We start from the raw sequence: 18,770 nt of genomic DNA, 5'->3' as shown, positions 1-18,770 counted from the left end.
CAAGTAACCAGTCACGTGATCGCTCCCACCATTACGAACAGCGAAGTGGTGATCATTCAGAGTTTCACGTATACTTTATTTAACAATTTCTTCATTAGAAATTTAGTTTTTATGTACCACATGAAATATAAATGTTTTATATCACTTCTTGAAATATGCAGCAAATGCTGGAATACCCTTAACTTTTTTATAATGTTTAAATCAGTTGTTCGTTCAGTACATTCTATATGAGAACTACTAAAATATATCCCACCATCTTATTCAGTATATTATTACGCCATCTTCTGGAAAACGTGAGTAATGTTTTTAATCCAACGGAAAAGTCTTAGGTTTTGGTTTGACAGTTTGTTACATTATTATTGGGTATTTTTTAATGTCTTAATTAATTGCTTTATTTATACCTAACTGTAGCTTGTTATATATAGAATAATATTGTGCACGAATGTTCAAGTGTTTAAAACAAGGTTATAGGTTATACATTCAAGATTTTTATTGTTAACATGGATTTATCGAAGATTTCGAATGACAAGAAATTATATCTTTGCAAATGGTATTTTCGTGGTGAGTAACTTTCAGTTATAATATTCTGATTATTTATGTAAACAGGGTATGTATATTTTGCTTTTTTCATAGCTGGATTTGCCTTTCTGCCATTTCTTTGGGCTGTGAATGCTATTTGGTTTGCCAAGGAAGCTTTTATCGCTTCGCATTATGAAGAGCAAAAACAAATTAAAAAATGTAAGTTTTAAATTTATCTATTATTATTTTACTTTTTCAAAAAATGTTATTAATTAAAATTATTATATAGATTTCTGTTACTGTATTGTATCAAGTACGTTGAACAAAAATGTTATTAATATTATTTGATTGTTGCAAATTATGCACTTTAATACATTTATATGTATTTATTGTTATGTATCTGTAAATGCAATTTTTAATATATATCTTGTTAAAAAAAAATTTCAGATGTGATATTCTCTGCAATAGGAGCAATTATATGGTCAGCTGCTCTTTTAGCATGGATTATTACATTTCAAACACAAAGAGCAGCATGGGGTGAATTTGCAGATTCTATTAGTTACGTAATTCCTACAGGCATACCATAACTGTGTAATACGATTTCATTTATTTAATTATCGATAAGTAATTATTATATTTTTAATGTATAAATTAAAAAGCCAGAGTGTTACATTCTTATTTTGTATTTAATTATATTATAATACTCTATCATATAAAAAATATAGTATTTATTTTTGTTTTTGAATAAAATACTTCTAAAACTCAATAATACTTAAGTGTTAAATTTGCGTATAAATTCGTACAATTTATACATCCCATAATAATTGTAAAAAAACTGAATTTTCAAATGCAGATTAAAATAATTTATTTATACATAAATTCATTCTATTCTTTATCTAACACGAAGAAATAAAATTAAACGGCTCTTCTATAGATATATTTTTGTAGATCTTTGTAAACTAATCTCGATAAAAGCTGAAATAATAAAAATTAAATTAAATTTATAAATATTTGTTTCTATTTAAGAATATACTATTAAGAACACATACCAATAATGCCAGTATATCTGCAAACATGAGCATGTAAAATACATTGTGCCAACCACTCCAACGTGATACCAAACCTGCTAGTAGTGGGCCCACAGCAGCACCAATACTGCCTGTTCCATCGATAATAGCAGTGACTGTAGCTAAAGCTTTAGAATTATCTCCCAGACTGGGATGAGTTCCTAATTCAGCTGATACAGCAGTTGTTATTAAAGCATAAGGTCCATTAACTAGTAGTCCTGCTACTAGTAGTAATACTATATTCATGACCAAACCCGAGCTTCCAATGGTGTCATATATAAATAACTATAACAAATTAAGCATATCAATAAATAATAATTACATGTAGACAGAATTGTTAACCTATTAATGTTTTGGATTTTGTCTACATAAAATGATACGTACTACAGGAACCGCAAATCCAAACATAACTGCACATGTTACGGCACTCATACCGCTATAATCAGATAAAATACCAGCTGCTATTGCACCCGCAATACCACCAACATCAAATAAAGTTGAGATGTCTGCACTTAATGTTGCGCTATAAGTAGCTGAAAGAAAAATAAAGCATTTTTAATGTATATTGATTGTGTATATTGATATACACAATATTTAAAAGTACAATATATATGTTTTTCAATATGAGACAAGAAACAAAATATCAAAGTATTTATTGAATGTAATAATATAAGGAAAAATTGAATACTTAAAGAAAATTTGGAAAGAGAGAAAAGTGTGCAAAAGCATTTTATATAATCAATATTCTAAGTATAAACATATTATTTAAAGCATTTAAGAATTCAAAAAAGAATTCGTATTTCAATTTTTTCAAATCTATCAGCTTTATATTTTTATGATCCATCTCATGTAGAATTATAGTACAATGGGTACTTACTTGATGCCGCAATGTACAATGGTAACCAGTATAGGAATGTGTAGCTTACTAGCTTTGCAAAGAATAAAGAAAGAGAATATTCTATGACTCCAGGAATACTCAAAGCCCCTAAAAATCCAATTGCATCTCCTCTGTGATGATTATGCACACGCCTGTGTCTTGATAATATTGGGCTAGTTTCAGATCTTACACCTACTACATCCTCTAAAACATCCTTCAATAAAATTTTGTATGTAAATATTTATAACAGTAAATAATAAAAGAAACTTGCACAATAATTTTAGATTTATTTTAAGAAAAGAATGTATTATAAGTAATAATACTTATTATAGTGCAAAAACTAAAATATATTTTATGTTAATTTAGTTATATAAAGTGCAATATTAATTAAATAAAAAACAAAGCATGCACTTACATCAACACCGATCTGTTCGCGGTAGGCACAGCGATAGATGAGACGCTAAGTACAGCAAATGAGTTATCTTTAGTAAGCTTGTGATATGTGCAAAAATGTATATAAATAATAAATACAAAATTATGAAAGTGTCTTGATACATAATGTTTATATAGCATACAAAAGAATTATATATGAAATTAAAAAAGCTAACAGAATTAAAAAATGAAAAGCAATTAACGTAATTATAGAAGAGATACGTAGAATATACTTTATATATCATATGCGTAAGAGACTTTAAAATTTATCTACAATGAGTTAAAAAAGTATTTACCATACTCAGATTTTTTAAAATATATTTATATGTGAAAATAATAGATTACTTTTCAATGTTAAATTAATAACACTTACTATGCAATTACCATATAATGAAGTGCTACAAAGTGTAGGTTTGTATCAATAAGCTATACTTCTATAGAAAATGATCATGATACAATTAAAATGTGAAATACATTTTTGACTCACTGTACATTCAAGTGCTGGATACAAAGTACCAAAATAATGGTTATAAGATATTTCTATCAAGGCACCGCATGCTGGAAACCATACAAGAACTCCATTAAATAATAGAAAGCATTTTACACTTACATCTTCAATATCATTACTACAATTTCCACAATCATCTATATCACTACTCTCATCTGAACTATGAGTAGCGTCGAATTTTCTATATCCAGGGGAAACAGGTGGAACACATCCTATATCTATAGGATTAGGTACAAGAAACAGAAATATTATAAATCCTGCTAAGCCCATCGTGGCTCCAGGTACCATGAAACTTAAGCCCCAATCGGATTCTACAAACTCAGCAGCTATTAAGCTACCCAAAATGTTTCCTAATGACGTATGAGAGTTCCATATTCCAAAAATTAAGCCCCGTTTTCCTTTTCCAAACCAATTTCCAACAACTGTAACTACACCTGGCCAACCTGAAGTTTGGAAGACGCCACCGATTGCCTATAGAAAATCAATAATAAAATATTTTTCTTTATTATATACACATTGACTTACTTTTCATAATCAATAATGTGTACCTGAACGAAAATGAAGTACCATAAACTATGTATATTGTATGGCCTAGCAATACCAAAAAGATAACATGATATACCCGATGCAAGCATACCAAATGTAAGAAAATAACGTAGATTAACTCTTTCTGCTATAAAACCGCTGTACAAAAAAATACAAAGTTATCATCAAAATAGTCTATTTATTTTTTTTATCATAAGTAAGCTCACTTCAATGTCACCTGAAGAACATGGATGCTGCATACGCGAATAAAAATGCAGAATCTAACATGCCAAGTAATGCTGGAGCATCTTCTGTATCTAAAAATGAAATATTACATAAATAAAGTATTACATAGATATTTTTCATATAATTATTACATTTAATAGTGAATTTTCACTTACCAAATGGGGCCCAATCACACCACGTATCTTTATTTGTACTGTTGATTAAAAAATTTGGAGGTGGCGACAAACTGCTACAATTAAGGCTTAATACGTTTTTCACAACAGATATGGGCTTTCGTGTCATATGGTAACAAGTATATGCCAAATATGTAAGAGCCAATATGCCACCTTGATGCCATGCCATTCGATTGACACGATGATGAGGACAGCACTTAGAAACTGTGGATTCTAACACTCGGTAACCCCATGGTTGGTCTCTTAATATTCCACTCATGTTTATTACAGAATATATTTCTTTTTTCTATATGATACCGCTTCCTCAGAATTTCCTATGTTACTTAGGTTTTAAAAATCTTTTTGTACCTTTTCAGTTTAAGTTTAATTTGTTTGCAAGTTGATATATCAGTTTGCATCTACATAACATTTAAAATGACATGGAAAATATTTTGAGCTTTGCATTAATACTTTGATAAAAATGAAGACAATACTGTACACTTTCTTATTAAAAATTATTATAATTCATGTAAATTATTATTGTAATCATGTAAATGAAGTAACAACTTTGATTCTCTTTTATGTACAGTATCATTTACTAATCACGATATGCAAACCTTATAACAAATACATTTTTGACTAAATAAAATCTTTATTTATAACTTGTAAATTTACTTATATACTTTATACGAATTCTGTTCCATTATAATAAATTATGAATATTTTATTATGTATATAGTAAAAATGTAATATTCACACACGTATATGTATGTATATATGTATATAAATATATATATTATATATATATATTTCTTTATATCTCTTTTTGATTTTAATGTCACGTCTGTAACATGTCTCTTACACGTTCTCTTTATGATGATTGTATCAAATCCAAGGTTTCACATTAGTAACAGAAGATTGACTATAGCACAAAGACCAAATGTTAAATTTGATAAAAGAATAAAGTATGACTCATAACCTATAACAAAGAAATTACGTCTATAATATTATGTTATGTTGAAAGTATTTAAAAACATTTAAATATTACTTACTTTATACATGGCATGGTACGGCATTGTCGCTTTTTCACTGCCCTTAAAAGAACAATAAGAAATGCAACGCTAAATTCAATGGAATGTTTACTATCGGAAATGACATACGATAACGACGTGTACACATAAACTCAACTTCATATACAAGCATTTTATCTGTAACAAATGCAGATTTCCGCCCAAGGTTGTTTAAATTTCAATGCCTCGATTAAACCTTATTAGAAAAAGTTAAAACAAAATTGTTTTTACAACAAATAAATTCATCAATGCAAAATTAAATTTGATTACTTTTTATTATTTAATTTTATTTTCTGCTACACAAAAATTGTAAATTAATAGTAGATTTTATTTTAAGTTGTATACAAATTTATATATAATTACCTTTTAATTATAATTCATTAAAGCTGTATAAAAATAATTAAAACAATATAACAAATAGTAATTGTACTTAAAGAATAAGTGATTGAGTGTAATTAATGTAGAACAAAATCAAGTTAAATAAGAAATTTGGAAAGTTATGTGAATATAGCTATTTATTATTTAAAATATATATAAAGCAAGAGTGACTATCTAGGAGCACTCTAGTGACATTCCCCTCATGAAAAGTTACTCTCTCTCTGTACCTAAGGTATTTAAGTATATACTTTTATCTGTTTGTTTGAACACTATATACTAACTACTAGTGTTAGGGGAGTAAGTTTGACATCACTGTTTTATGTAATAGTCGATGTCGCTCTATATTCTGTACAAAAAACATTAACCTATTATGTTGGAAAATTTTTAGTTTAGGAGATATTTCAACTTTAAATTTGTTGATTTCCTTAGGTACTAAGTTCCCATATTTTCGCGTTTATCAATTGATAGCAGCTTTCAATACTAAGATCTAACCATCAACGAAATATAGGATAGATTGGACATCTTATGGGACTTCGTGCCTGAAGGTCTGAAATACCGATCGTGTAAAAACAGACAGGTTCTCTACGACTTAAGGCGGTAAGTATATGAATTCTATTCGAATCAACGATTGAAATTGATAAAAGCAGCAAATGTAAAGAATTCTTTTTCCGAGTTTCAATTATATACAGATACATGCTCGTGTAATGTATGTGCCAGATCTCATGATTCGATAATTGATGATTGAATCGATGGATCGATGATTGAAATTAGCAAAATCAATAAACGCAAAGTTTATTTATTAAGTTTATTTTGGTACAAAAAATACACATGCATGCACTATTAAACAGTTGATTACATGTACAGACTCAAATTTTTTTCATTGAAAGATTGCATTTTTACAGTTTCGATTTAATACAATGCAAATATTATTAGTAAATATAAAAAATGTACTTACTGAACATACAAAGTTCAAACCTGATTCTATTAAGGTTTGAATGAACAATGTTTCTGAGGAAACAATATCACAATGCCATTGTAAATATTACCTTTCATACAATACAATTTGAGAAGCTTAAAAATTTTGATAGATAATAATTCACTAATTAAGGATCAAAAACATAAATAATACTAAGTAAATAAATTTAAAAAAGTATATTTTTTTTTTGCTTCAATATTAAACCTTTCTACATACTATATGGCAAAGTATTTAATACCTGTAGGAAAAGGCAATTCTTGTAACCAAATGGAAATGTAATGACAAAATTCTCCGAAACAGGTTTACCATAAATATTACTTTATAACTTGATTTTTGTTTCCTACAAAATATTTTATATGCTATAAACTAAAATGTGTTTAATGTAAAAATTCATTGTAGCATATTCGTCTTTCAAAAGTTGCTCCACCTCTATTATTTCGTTAATTATATTTAAGAAAAATTTTTATATAAAAATAAATCAGTATTTTACAACATCCCTTGAAAAAGGAATATTTTTTGTTTTATATTAGGCAGTACCTGAGCATTGTTAATCTTGACAACAAAAGAAAGTTGCTTCAGGTAAAGCGCCATAAAACTCATTACATTGTTACAACTTTTAAATACCTGAAAGTAATAATAGTGGGGATCGTTAACGAGCAGAATTGAAGTTCGTCGAAAATCGCCAATAAGGAACAAAAAATGGGGAATGTTAGAGGTAAAAGTTTTAAAGTTTTCTCTCTTTTTTCTCGTCATCCAGACAATCATCGAAATTGTCGCACGTTTCTGGAGATTCCTGGGATTTATTGGACATTATTGGATTGTGTTAGACAATGTTCGACAATGTTGTACAGTGTTTACCTTATTTATCTTATAAGAAATTATAAGTATATAAAAAAAATGTAATATTGATATAAAAGAATAAAAATGAACATGGTTTTTAATTATTTATTTATATTTACTTGTACTTTGTTGGTAACATTGTACGTGACACTGGAATGGTAAGGGGGTCACATAACCACCTGACAATGGGGCAAAAATTTACATTGCATGGCAATCTATTCTATATTTCGTCGGTGATCTACATATGCAAAAATATTTATTTACATTGAAACGCTATGAGAGCTATCTATCAAGTAAAAGAACAAGTAGATTTATCTGTATGATAAAGTATGAGTTGAGTCATATTTGCATTTTGTAATTAGTGTAGTTAATTACTACGTATTTAATGATAATAAAAGTTTAATTAATTGAACGCGATGGTTCCTGACGATTTTGAATCTATTATCCAATGGCACCCTGAAATGATATTGGTTTGTGAGGCTCCAATCACTTGGCAAGGATTTTTGACAGTTTTTTGTCGATCTAATTTTGGTCGTAATATTCGAATTAAATTAAAGCTGATAGTACCAAATTATCCATCCTTACAAAATGCAAACATTACTTTTGGTAAAGAAATTACACTTATACGTGATATCCATTTCAGTGAACAAGTGAGGAATTTAATGTTAAATGAAACAAAAATTTCGTTTTTCTTAAGACATTTGCAGTCCCTTATAGTAAGTGATAGAAAATATAATAAAATATCTTATTTTATTTTTTTCATTAAAATGTATTGAAAAGTATAAAAAATGCAGACAAACGTTTCTTCCGAAAGCTATAGGATATAAAGAGGAACGAATTAATAATATTACATTTGATTTCTGATAATCTTGAGAAACTCTATAAAAAATCAATTTTTAATTTCTAAAGAAGAACCATTTGTTACGAATTGACATGGAAATATTTTAAACATGTTTCTTGTCTATGTATTATCAATAATAATAATATGTCAGGTTTTATAATTGACATACTATCGACATACGAATTTTGCAATATATATGTATAAAGGTGAAATTATTTTTAAAATCATTTTTTTATAATCTTAGAATGGGCCGATTCGATAATAAATAATATTTCAAAAACAGCTTGCATAAAAGACGAATGTAGAAATAGTAATTTGACAATGTTTCATTTCTCCCCCCCCATCCGCCTTTGATGTTTTATAACTTTCGTTTTTTGTACGTTTTTTAATTTTTATACTTTTCAATATATTTTCTTAAAAATAGTGTATATAAATATATATATTTATATGTTCATTTTATATGTATAGTAGAGTACTCTATGTACATTTTATTAACTCCTTAAATAACATTTTATACTTCTTAGTTGATTTTTATAATTATAATATATAGAAACAAATGTTATATAAGTAGACCTTTTATATGCTTTATAAAAAGTTAAGTGATAAGGGCAACAAATATTTCTTATTTCTTATCATCTTATTATTTTCTTTCAATTAAATAGTTAAATATACACATGCTTTAGTAGTTTAAAATGTTAAGGAGTTAATAGTAATTTGTTACTTAATTTTATTAATTTTATACTTCATTTTATGTCAATTGACAATAATAATAATTTGAGCAGAGCAATTTTATTGATGCTGCTTACATTGAAGAGAACACGTATGAAGTATTAGATAACAATGCACAGGATATATTGCAAGAATTAAAAGAAGTTCTTGAAATACCATCTGTACGTATGTAAATTTTTAATATTAAAATCTTTAATATGTAACAGCTTGTACAAATAATAATAATAAAAAAAATAATAATGTAATAATATTATAATTGTAATATTGTATAAATTTATTTTCTTAAAGAAAGTTCAATTGTTATCTGACACATATTTAAATATCATCAAATTATCTTTGAACAATGTGTGTATAAAATTACAAAGAACAAAGTGCACAGCAAGTCCATGGGATGTCATTTATTCCGACTTGCCAGAAATTCCTAGCTTTGGACCTTTTAAAAAGAATTTATCGACATTGATGATAGCACGAAATAAATTCAAATTACAAGTGGAAATGCTTGAAGCAACTTGGTTAAATCTACAACAAATTGATAAGTGAGTTAATCTTACTCGTATGAGACCTATTTAAACTATATAAATATTCATGTACAAGTTTTGAAACAAAATAAAAATGTTATTTTGTAATGTACAGGCACTGTTGGGTACTAGATCCATTACAACCAAAACCTTGCCATCTTTATCGGCGAATTTTTTTAACACAAGCACTATCTATGTTTATAAAAATAGATCCTCTATATTCTAGGGATTTACCTGAAATTAAATTTATGGGTAGTGAGACAGAAGTTGAATTACAAAGGGATTTAATGTCTAAAAATGTTCATGTATGTAAATGTATATCAAATTTAGAATATAACATAATAATTTTATTTTATAATATGGTAATGTTATATACTCTGATACTTTTCAGAATTGGAATCCAAATTATAATATTGTAGAGAACTTAATGATGTTATTAAATATAGATATATTTCCTAAAGAAGTGAAACAAGAATATATAAAAGATGAAAATGCTATTGTCACTGATAAGGAATGTTGTATTTGTTATTCTATGGTATTAGATAATGAAATTTTACCTGATAAAATTTGCAATAATGAAAAATGTAGAAGACATTTTCATACACCTTGTTTATTACAAGTATGTTGAACATTAAGTAGTTGCACTACGAAATACACTTGTCCCTTCATTTATGTGGTATATTCATTTCATATGGTTTCTTCTTAGTTGCTTCAAAATTTTCTAATAAAACCTTATTAAATACAATAAAAAACACATATGGGAAAGACTCGCATATTTTACAAAGGCATTCAATATACATATTTGCACAAAAATTATAATAATAATACAAGTTCAGGAAAACGAACTTAAATTTTCGGAATACTGGCACTTAAATTGTTTGGCATTGATGTATTGTAATTTCAAGACAAAAAATTATATTTTTTTGATTAAGTACAAAAAGAAAATGCAAAAGGAAATATTTACTGTAGAAAAAAAAGACAAAGCCATATAAATCAAGAGATGATTGTGTTGTAATTTATAAACAATAATATAAATATAATGTTTATAAACATTTATATTTCAGTGGCTACAAGCTGTTCCTGGTAATCATAGTGTATTTGGTCATATTCATGGTACCTGTCCACACTGTGAGGAAAATATATCATGTTACATTAAATAACTTTTTATTTGACAGCTTATTTATTCAAACACATGTATACATTTGTAATCCATTTCATTTGTCCATTGTTTAATAGAGTTGTCAAATTCTTGAGAACCACATATTAAAACCAATGTTGTATCGCTTGTATTGTCTCTAAGAATTTGGTGGACTGACGCTTCATTTAAATGACCACATTTTATATTTATACCATGAAGATTATGAATTTCATCTGAAACATACATGATAGATATTTTTTATCACTTAAGTAGGAACGTACTTTTAGTATCATTAATTGGAAACTAAAGATTTATACTAAAAAAATATAGTTACAATTTTGGCAATTGTATTTAATTAGTAATTAGATGATAACTTAAATAATATTTACATCATGTAACATACTTTGCAATTGTGATATATACAGTGTACATTTGAAATTCCAATAATCAGAGAAAATTTGCAATTCTTTTTTCAAAGGAACTTGTGACATCTTTTGAAAACACCCAATGAAATGAATCCTTGTCTCTTCAAGTTCATTGTCTATAATTGATTTTGCTACAGGATACATTGCAGTTATTCCAGATCCCATACAAAACATAATTATATTCTGAAAACTAAAAAATATTATCACAACATTTAAATAACTATATGTTATTTTTTAATGGCATGTAAATATTTTTTACTACATTAGTCTTAAATCTTTATATTTATAAAAATGTAGAAATAAAAATATTTACAAAGCACTATTTTCAAACCTGTTACATTTATATTTGAAGTTTCCATATGGTCCTCTGATACGAATTTCATCACCTATTTTTGCATGTCTTATACATGTACTAAATTTTCCATTATCATAAAGCCTAATCAAAAATTGAATATTATCGTCTGTAAAATGGATTGGAGTAAATGATCTAGTTGCTTCTTGTAAGTGTAACATTACATGATGTCCTGGTTTAATTAATAATTTTACATTGTTTTTTATTTCATTTTCTGTAAATAATGTTAAACTTTATTAAAAGTATATCTAAATAAATAAAAATGTAATATAAGAAATCTACCTTGATATTTCACAGAAAGTAAAATATAATTTTCTGCAGCTTCTTTTATATCAGTAATTATAAAATTTTTATATGAAAATGGACATAATAAATTTGTTCTAATTTGAGTCTTCATATTTCCTTTCTTCTTCTTTTTCCACTCTTCCAATAATTTTGCATGTACATCGAAAATGCAAGGGTTACATCCATTATGACAACAATCTTCTTCTAATGGTGTTACTGGCCTACTATTGTCATTAGTATTGTTACTAGTATTATCAATGTTCATATTGTGTTAAATTATTTTATCTTTATTAACATAATACATTCTATTATGAAACATAATAATAATAACGATAAAAATAAAACATAATTAAAACATAATAAAATTGTCTACTTAATTATAATAATTGTATTGAAACCGTTTTAAAAGTGTATAATTAAAAATGTAATAAATTCCTTTAATAAATTTATTTACTATCATATGTATTCCATACGTGCATTATGTCATTTTACGCTGTTATAGATTATTTGCAATCAGTTGTAAATATTACCACAAACGAAATATAAGAATAGACTTCACATCCAATGTATTTTCGTAGAATATTGAAATAGATCACAGCGCTTATTACAGTGAATAAGAAAGTTAAAGTAAATTTATTGTTGCAATTTTTTGACAGAATAAAAATAAAAATAGAGTCACTTTTTAATGTTAGTAACATTACAAATGAAATATCCTTTTTGTGTATATACTGATTTTAATTTAAGCACAGACTACGAAATTTAACTCTGTGATTTAAGACCTTTTTATCTGTGATAAAATATTTCTTTAAGACTTTTAAATTATTCGACAGAGGGCAGGCGTTTGCTATTTATGCGACATCTGTTTGAATGGTTTTTTTTGTAATTTACTTAATACTATTATATATCATTAATTAAACAAAAGTTATTGACTTTAAATAAAAATTTTGAAAGTATATTACATATTTGCACTGCCAAAGGAATTGTTTATTTTAAATTTTACTTTATGTTATTTTAAGAAAGTAAAATTTTAAATATATCGATGTTGTTAAGGTTAACCACGAGGTAAGAGTTTCTAAATTTTAATAAGAGATAGTATGTTTCTTACAATATTTTCTGAATACATTTTTATATGAATGTTACAATTTTTAAGAAAATGAAAGAAATCGAAGATGAAGCCACCAGCGGTGGTAATCCAAAATGGTACGAAGAATATCCGAAACAGGAAGAACCAAGTAAACATTCTAAATCAGAAACAGAAGTATCAAATTTAAAAGATGAAGCTAAACGGTACTTTGACGCAGAAACTTCTGCTTATCAACTAAAAGAATCGAAATCTCGTGATTCAGAAGCAGCATGGTTAAAGACAGCGTTAACACAAGGTACAACTTCGGATAAAGTTGCAGCTGCTGTTATCTTAATACAAGACAATCCAAAATGTAATTTAACTAGGCTTACAATGCTTATAAATCAAGTACGAACAATAAAACATAATCAATGCATTATGGTAATCAAATCCTTAAGGGATCTATTTTTATCTGACTTACTTCATCCGGAATTCAAATTACTCAAATTTGAAGAACAGAATTTACATGAAATTGATCAAAACAATACTAAAGAGGCAATAGTTAAGACAAATGCATCAAGAAGAAAGTTAATGGTACATTGGTATTTCGAGGATCAATTACATGAACAATATGAACGTTTTATTATGTCTTTAGCAGCTATCGCCTCTGATACAGTGGATGCCAACCGTGAAGCAGCTATATCAGTGATGACAGATTTGTTGATTGGAAATTCAGAACAAGAACATAAACTTCTTGAATTAATTATAAATAAAATAGGAGATCCAAGTAATAAAGTAGGATCTAAAGTTATATTTTGTTTAAATAAGTTATTACATGAACATCCAAATATGAAACTCGTTGTATTACGAGAAGTGGAAAAATTACTGTTTAGAAAAAATGTGATGCAACGTGCTCAATATTATGCGATTTGTTTGTTAACTCAATTTATTTTAAGTAAAGATGATGAACAAATTGCGTCTACCCTTATTGAAGTTTATTTTGCATTCTTCAAAGCTTGTTTAAAAAAAGGAGAACCAGATAGTAGAATGATGGCAGCAATATTAACTGGTGTAAATAGAGCTTATCCATTTGCAAAAATGGATTCAAATATTCTGCATAACCATATAGATTCTGTGTACAAAGTTGTACATATTGGATCTTTCAATGTTTCATTAAATGCACTTAATTTATTATATCAGGTATGTGTTTATCCATTGTAGTACATTTGTTTCAAATCATTTTTAAATCTAATTTGCATGTTTCATATATAGGTTACAGGAAAAGATGAGGCTCAGGCAAATAGATTTTATTCTACATTTTATAGGAAGCTACTGGACCCACAAATTGGAGTTGTAAATAAACGTGCATTGTTCCTTAATTTACTATATAGAGTTCTCCAAAAAGATAATAAAATACCACGTCTATACGCATTAATTAGAAGAAGTTTACAAATTGCATTATATTTTCCTGCAAATATGACATGTGCAATTCTATATATAATATCTAAAATTATACACTCGCATAAAGAATTGAGAACCTTATTACTGAAATCCCAGACTTATATTAAAGCTAAACATGAAGATGTTGAAATTGAAGATACTTCATTTAAAGATATTAATACATTCGACAAACCTAACACAAGCTCTGAAGATTCTATTTTATTAACAAACATTACAATGGGACTTGGTATGAATGAGGAAACCAAACCTGACTTAAAAGTAGAAAATGACACAAAAATTGAGTTAAGTAAACAAAAAGATTATGATCCTTTTTACCGTAATCCCCTTTATGCAGGAGTAACCGAAGGTTTAAATACTGAGCTAATAACGTTATCTAAACATTATCATCCGAGTGTCTCACTATTTGCAAGCACTATTATTGAAGGTATCTTATTTTTACATATTACTTTTATAAATATCTGTCTTGATATTAAATATGCTTTAATGTAAAATGTTATCTTTGTACCCAGGTAAATTCATCGATTACACAGGGGATCCATTAGAAGATTTATCTTTAATGCGTTTTCTGGATCGTTACGTTTTTAAAAATCCAAAGAAATTGGAAGATAGAAAGGTACAGAAGAAAAATGATCCTTTGGCTCAACGTGCAGGATATACACCAAGAGGTATCAGATCCATACCAGTGGATAGTGTTATGTACCTTAATGAAAAAGAAGAACGCATACCAGTTGATGAATTGTTTTTATACCGATATTTAAAAAAGAGAAAAGAATTTAAACGCGAATTTAAAAAAGAAGACGATGATGATATAGAAAGTATTAATAGTGAAGAATTTGACGACATGTTAGGAAGGTTAACAGATGGTAAAGATTTCGAAGATTTAGATATTGCAGCTGACATTCAGACTAGGAAAAAAAAGAAAAAGGAAGGTTTGTGATATAATGTTGTTCATGTAGAAAATTATTATTACTTTAACTTACATTTATAACATTTTAAATATTTTTTACAGATACCGAAGAAGATGGAGATGCAAATAAAGTGTATAATGGAGATGAAGATGAAGATTTCGAGGATAATTGCTTTAAAGGTGGAACAAGTGGTGACTTTGATGACAAGAATGATTCGGATCTGGATTTAAATGATAGTGAAGATACAGATAATGAATTACATGATTTAAGTGATATGGATCTAGATGAAGATTATGATGCAAGTGATATAGACTTTGATGATGACGTTCAGTCAAGTATAACAAATAAACAAACAAAGAAAAATTATGGACAAACAAAACAGAATAAAAAAGGAACAGATAGTAATATATTTATGTCAGCAGAGAAGTTTGCAGAAATGTTGGAAGAACACAGTAAGCAAAGAGGTAAATATGGTGGTACAGATATGCTCAATACCGCAGATGGTGCAAGTACTAAGCAAATAGATTGGGAAATAAAGAGGCATCAAAAACTTAAAAGTTCATTCAACAAAACAAAACGAAAAAGTTCTACAACTTTTAAGAAAAATATTAAAAAAATCAAACATTAAATATAAAATAAAATATGGTTTCTAAATTCTTCATTTTTTCGTTAATGCAATGTAGATGTGTAAGAAATTAACATATTTTATATTTCATAAAAAACGACAATTTAATTGAAATTTCACACAAGATAATAAATCACATACGTATGTATCTATGATTACTTACATACTAAAAAATTTGTTTGCATCATTCTAATGTAGTTAAAACATGAATAGTACATATTAAACTATTATATCAATGATGTATCATTAAAAAAGAAAAAAAAATACTTTTGTCCTTAATTTTAACACTGTTAAGTTCTTTATGACACATGAACCTAATTTATAAAATGAAAATTTTATTTCAACCTTATTGTATTCTGTTGTCATTACACCAATTTTTTCTTACATAAAAGCTGATACTTATACAATTACATTTATCACTGAAGACTTTTAAATTTTCAAGGAATATTAACTATTTCCATTCAAATACCTGTACGTATTGTACATTGTCATGTTGTATTTAAATAAAATCAAAGTTTTCAATTTCTTTGGCAACTGAAAGAATTAGTATAGATTAAATGCTTTGCCATTAAACGTATACAAATTAAGAATTAACCGTCATTAACTGAAGAGAAAACTGTTGTATTAGAATCTAAGTCAAAATTGAAGTTCAGTTCTTTTTTTACAATTGACAGTTATTAGAATTATTAAAAACATATTTAATTCAATGATATACAATATTAACAGTTGCTAAAGAAGTTGCAAGTGCACAATTGAAAGAAAGTACATTGTAAGAATAACTATTTTTTTTTACTAACAGCGACACAGGTATGTGACAAAACTTGTCTATTTTTTAATTGTAAAAAACATTGAAGTCCAGATTGTTACTGTGCAATAAACTTTTGAACTTTCATTTTGTACACGCTAGTTGTTTTATTATATGTGGCATATTCTAAAGCGTGCTGTGTATGTGTACCGGAAGGCTGGACGCTACTCTGGATCAGCTTTTGTTGAACTTTCTTCGTCATGAGTAGGACTGTGCCATGTTAGTCGCTCTTCATAAAACTTTATTACAATTTGTGGACACTTTTCATTAGCAATTCTAGCAGGGACTAAGTCTGCATCATCCGTTCCCTTCCATTTCATTAAAAACATAAGTTCTCCACTTGAATCTGTTGCACCGATAATTCTTTCTGGTTCTAAATTTCTGTCAAAGCCTAAATAAAATAGAATATATTACTTCCAAGGAATTAAATACATTAATTCTATATAATTTTGGAACAAATTAATTTGAGTGGCAGTTACCTTCAGGTTTTTTTTCTTCTGTTAATCTCTTTTTAGTGTTCGTAGGTATAGGTGTGCTCTTTCGTTTTTTTTGTTCTTTATCGTCATGTCGCTTACCAGCTGCTGCAGCTTCTTTCTTTTTACGCTGTTCTTCGAATTGTGCAATTAAATCTGGACAATCCAAATTTTCTTCTGGTTCCCATGTATTTTCTTCATTGGAATACCCTTTCCATTTTAAGAAATATTCAACCTGAATTTAATATATTAATGAGTACATGTTAGAAAAATTATATCGTCATTAATCATACATTATAAGAAAAATAAACAATAACATATAGATTAATTCACCTTTCCTTTTACCACTCTTCTATCCAAAACTTTTTCAACGCTGAATTCTTCTCCTCCCTCAGTCTCTGTAGTAGATGATTCCTTGTTCTTGCTCATTTTACTTAAAGCAATACTAAAAAGAATATTGTAATTTAATAATAAATATCAGGATCGTTTATAAATTTAAAAAAATTAAGTGAATGTAGGAAGAATTTACTGTTGATGAAAATAATTGATTTAAGTATATACTTATAAAAATTTCGTGTATAAGTTAAAATTATTAGAACTCGCAATAAAAATATGTTCCAATAACTCTACGCAAATAAAGTTTCAAAGACGCAAAATGAACTGAAATGAACACAGTGCAAAATGGCGACATGGCAGCCGGGAAGCAGTTGTACACTATTCATTAAACTTACAAATAAATTCGATGAACAGTAACATTAATGTATATGGATCTTTTTTGGAACTACTTTTGTTAACGTCTTACTGCAGTTATATTGTAATTACGATACGTACTTTATGAACAATGAAACTCCAGACGACTGCAAACGTACGAAGGATACGGCGGGCTTTCTTTTGCTTTAGCGTCTTGTTACCGTGTTGCCGCGAAAAATAGCAGGTTGACCAACAATTCAGAAATTTCACAAAACAAATTTTCTATATTTTACAATTGAATATTATTTATCTTAGAGGCATATCAAAATTATTATATACATATATTATCATAATTACAACAATTATTTGTTATTAAAAAACCATGATTTTAATATACGATGAAAATATAACACCATGGCAATGTTTCTTATTATAATGAAATATCCAATCATTTTGAAGTATTAATACGTTAAATTTCTTAAATTTGTAACGTTTATTTGTTTACATCAGTCAATAATAAAACAATTTTTTACAATATGTTTACTTATTTTTTAAGCGTAAAAAGAACCTATTGCGTGAAGTAAATGTTAAATAGGTTTTAAAATAATAATAGAAAATACTTAATTAATATATTCAAAATACCACATAAAGGATACTTATATTTACTTGGGTATAGCGCGAAATTTAATTCAATATTGTATTTTCATGAAGTAGATAAATTTCTATTAGGATGTATATATTATTTAATTAATGTTGATTATAAAATTCTGATTAATAATATTTTTGTCACTGCTTGAATATTCACCTATCCGTTAAAAAAAACAAATGTTATTTCTTTATTTACCTTAGAAATAAAAAATCATCTTT

The 18,770-nt window shown here is 27.2% G+C and overlaps 6 protein-coding genes and 1 long non-coding RNA gene across 16 annotated transcripts; 4 read left to right on the top strand and 3 right to left on the bottom strand.

The window, feature by feature from the left end:
* Nucleotides 1–259: 259 nt before the first annotated feature.
* On the top strand, nt 260–1,197 carry pen-2 (presenilin enhancer, gamma-secretase subunit). The gene is made up of 3 exons (XM_031985926.2): nt 260–561; nt 634–738; nt 967–1,197. The coding sequence occupies exons 1-3, from the start codon at nt 501–503 to the stop codon at nt 1,104–1,106; spliced, it is 306 nt and encodes a 101-aa protein (XP_031841786.1). The 5' UTR covers nt 260–500; the 3' UTR covers nt 1,107–1,197.
* Nucleotides 1,198–1,359: 162 nt separating this feature from the next.
* On the bottom strand, nt 1,360–6,241 carry MFS16 (major facilitator superfamily transporter 16). Of its 3 annotated transcripts, none has more exons than XM_031985903.2 (11): nt 5,760–6,241; nt 5,379–5,592; nt 4,330–5,305; nt 4,167–4,245; nt 3,952–4,087; nt 3,506–3,874; nt 2,879–2,923; nt 2,464–2,677; nt 1,971–2,119; nt 1,569–1,871; nt 1,360–1,494 (listed from the first exon to the last, which is right to left on the bottom strand). In XM_031985903.2, the coding sequence occupies exons 3-11, from the start codon at nt 4,604–4,606 to the stop codon at nt 1,435–1,437; spliced, it is 1,632 nt and encodes a 543-aa protein (XP_031841763.1). In that variant the 5' UTR covers nt 4,607–5,305; nt 5,379–5,592; nt 5,760–6,241; the 3' UTR covers nt 1,360–1,434. The 3 variants fall into 3 exon arrangements, with proteins under 3 accessions (XP_031841763.1, XP_031841765.1, XP_031841766.1); XM_031985905.2 differs by having other exon boundaries at nt 5,379–5,534; nt 5,760–6,240; XM_031985906.2 differs by lacking the exon at nt 2,879–2,923 and having other exon boundaries at nt 5,760–6,239.
* LOC143174534 (uncharacterized) lies at nt 5,852–7,462 on the top strand. 2 transcript variants are annotated; one of them, XR_012998635.1, is made up of 4 exons: nt 5,852–6,006; nt 6,283–6,371; nt 7,281–7,329; nt 7,411–7,454. It is a non-coding gene; the product is annotated as an uncharacterized LOC143174534 (long non-coding RNA). The 2 variants fall into 2 exon arrangements; XR_012998634.1 differs by having other exon boundaries at nt 5,930–6,006; nt 7,281–7,462.
* A 203-nt stretch (nt 7,463–7,665) lies between these two features.
* On the top strand, nt 7,666–11,982 carry Fancl (E3 ubiquitin-protein ligase Fancl). 4 transcript variants are annotated; one of them, XM_076367797.1, is made up of 7 exons: nt 7,666–7,748; nt 8,234–8,306; nt 9,214–9,321; nt 9,449–9,696; nt 9,794–9,983; nt 10,070–10,297; nt 10,743–11,982. In XM_076367797.1, the coding sequence occupies exons 1-7, from the start codon at nt 7,675–7,677 to the stop codon at nt 10,836–10,838; spliced, it is 1,017 nt and encodes a 338-aa protein (XP_076223912.1). In that variant the 5' UTR covers nt 7,666–7,674; the 3' UTR covers nt 10,839–11,982. The 4 variants fall into 4 exon arrangements, with proteins under 4 accessions (XP_076223912.1, XP_031841772.1, XP_031841771.1 ...); XM_031985912.2 differs by lacking the exon at nt 7,666–7,748 and adding an exon at nt 7,759–8,083; XM_031985911.2 differs by lacking the exon at nt 7,666–7,748 and adding an exon at nt 7,762–7,923.
* Nucleotides 10,840–12,676, bottom strand: LOC116431034 (NADH-cytochrome b5 reductase-like). 2 transcript variants are annotated; one of them, XM_031985914.2, is made up of 5 exons: nt 12,356–12,676; nt 11,876–12,099; nt 11,573–11,807; nt 11,220–11,431; nt 10,840–11,049 (listed from the first exon to the last, which is right to left on the bottom strand). In XM_031985914.2, coding segments are annotated over exons 1-5 (864 nt in total). In that variant the 5' UTR covers nt 12,358–12,676; the 3' UTR covers nt 10,840–10,858. The 2 variants fall into 2 exon arrangements, with proteins under 2 accessions (XP_031841774.1, XP_031841773.1); XM_031985913.2 differs by having other exon boundaries at nt 11,876–12,675.
* Nucleotides 12,677–12,687: 11 nt separating this feature from the next.
* On the top strand, nt 12,688–16,834 carry Noc1 (Nucleolar complex protein 1). Its single transcript, XM_031985897.2, has 5 exons — nt 12,688–12,940; nt 13,029–14,141; nt 14,214–14,826; nt 14,912–15,331; nt 15,412–16,834. Exons 2-5 carry the CDS (start codon nt 13,032–13,034, stop codon nt 15,936–15,938), a joined length of 2,670 nt encoding a protein of 889 aa, XP_031841757.1. The 5' UTR covers nt 12,688–12,940; nt 13,029–13,031; the 3' UTR covers nt 15,939–16,834.
* LOC116431036 (chromobox protein homolog 1) lies at nt 16,250–18,208 on the bottom strand. Of its 3 annotated transcripts, none has more exons than XM_031985923.1 (4): nt 18,045–18,208; nt 17,547–17,658; nt 17,220–17,448; nt 16,250–17,131 (listed from the first exon to the last, which is right to left on the bottom strand). In XM_031985923.1, the coding sequence occupies exons 2-4, from the start codon at nt 17,640–17,642 to the stop codon at nt 16,905–16,907; spliced, it is 552 nt and encodes a 183-aa protein (XP_031841783.1). In that variant the 5' UTR covers nt 17,643–17,658; nt 18,045–18,208; the 3' UTR covers nt 16,250–16,904. The 3 variants fall into 3 exon arrangements, with proteins under 3 accessions (XP_031841783.1, XP_031841784.1, XP_031841785.1); XM_031985924.2 differs by having other exon boundaries at nt 17,945–18,112; XM_031985925.1 differs by lacking the exon at nt 18,045–18,208 and adding an exon at nt 17,743–17,911.
* Between the last annotated feature and the right edge of the window lie 562 nt (nt 18,209–18,770).

The sequence above is a fragment of the Nomia melanderi genome, chromosome 5 (assembly GCF_051020985.1).
Source record: "Nomia melanderi isolate GNS246 chromosome 5, iyNomMela1, whole genome shotgun sequence".
NCBI lineage: Eukaryota > Metazoa > Arthropoda > Insecta > Hymenoptera > Halictidae > Nomia > Nomia melanderi.
Note: the sequence above shows the minus strand (reverse complement) of the source record. Positions and strands in the feature narration are given on the sequence as shown.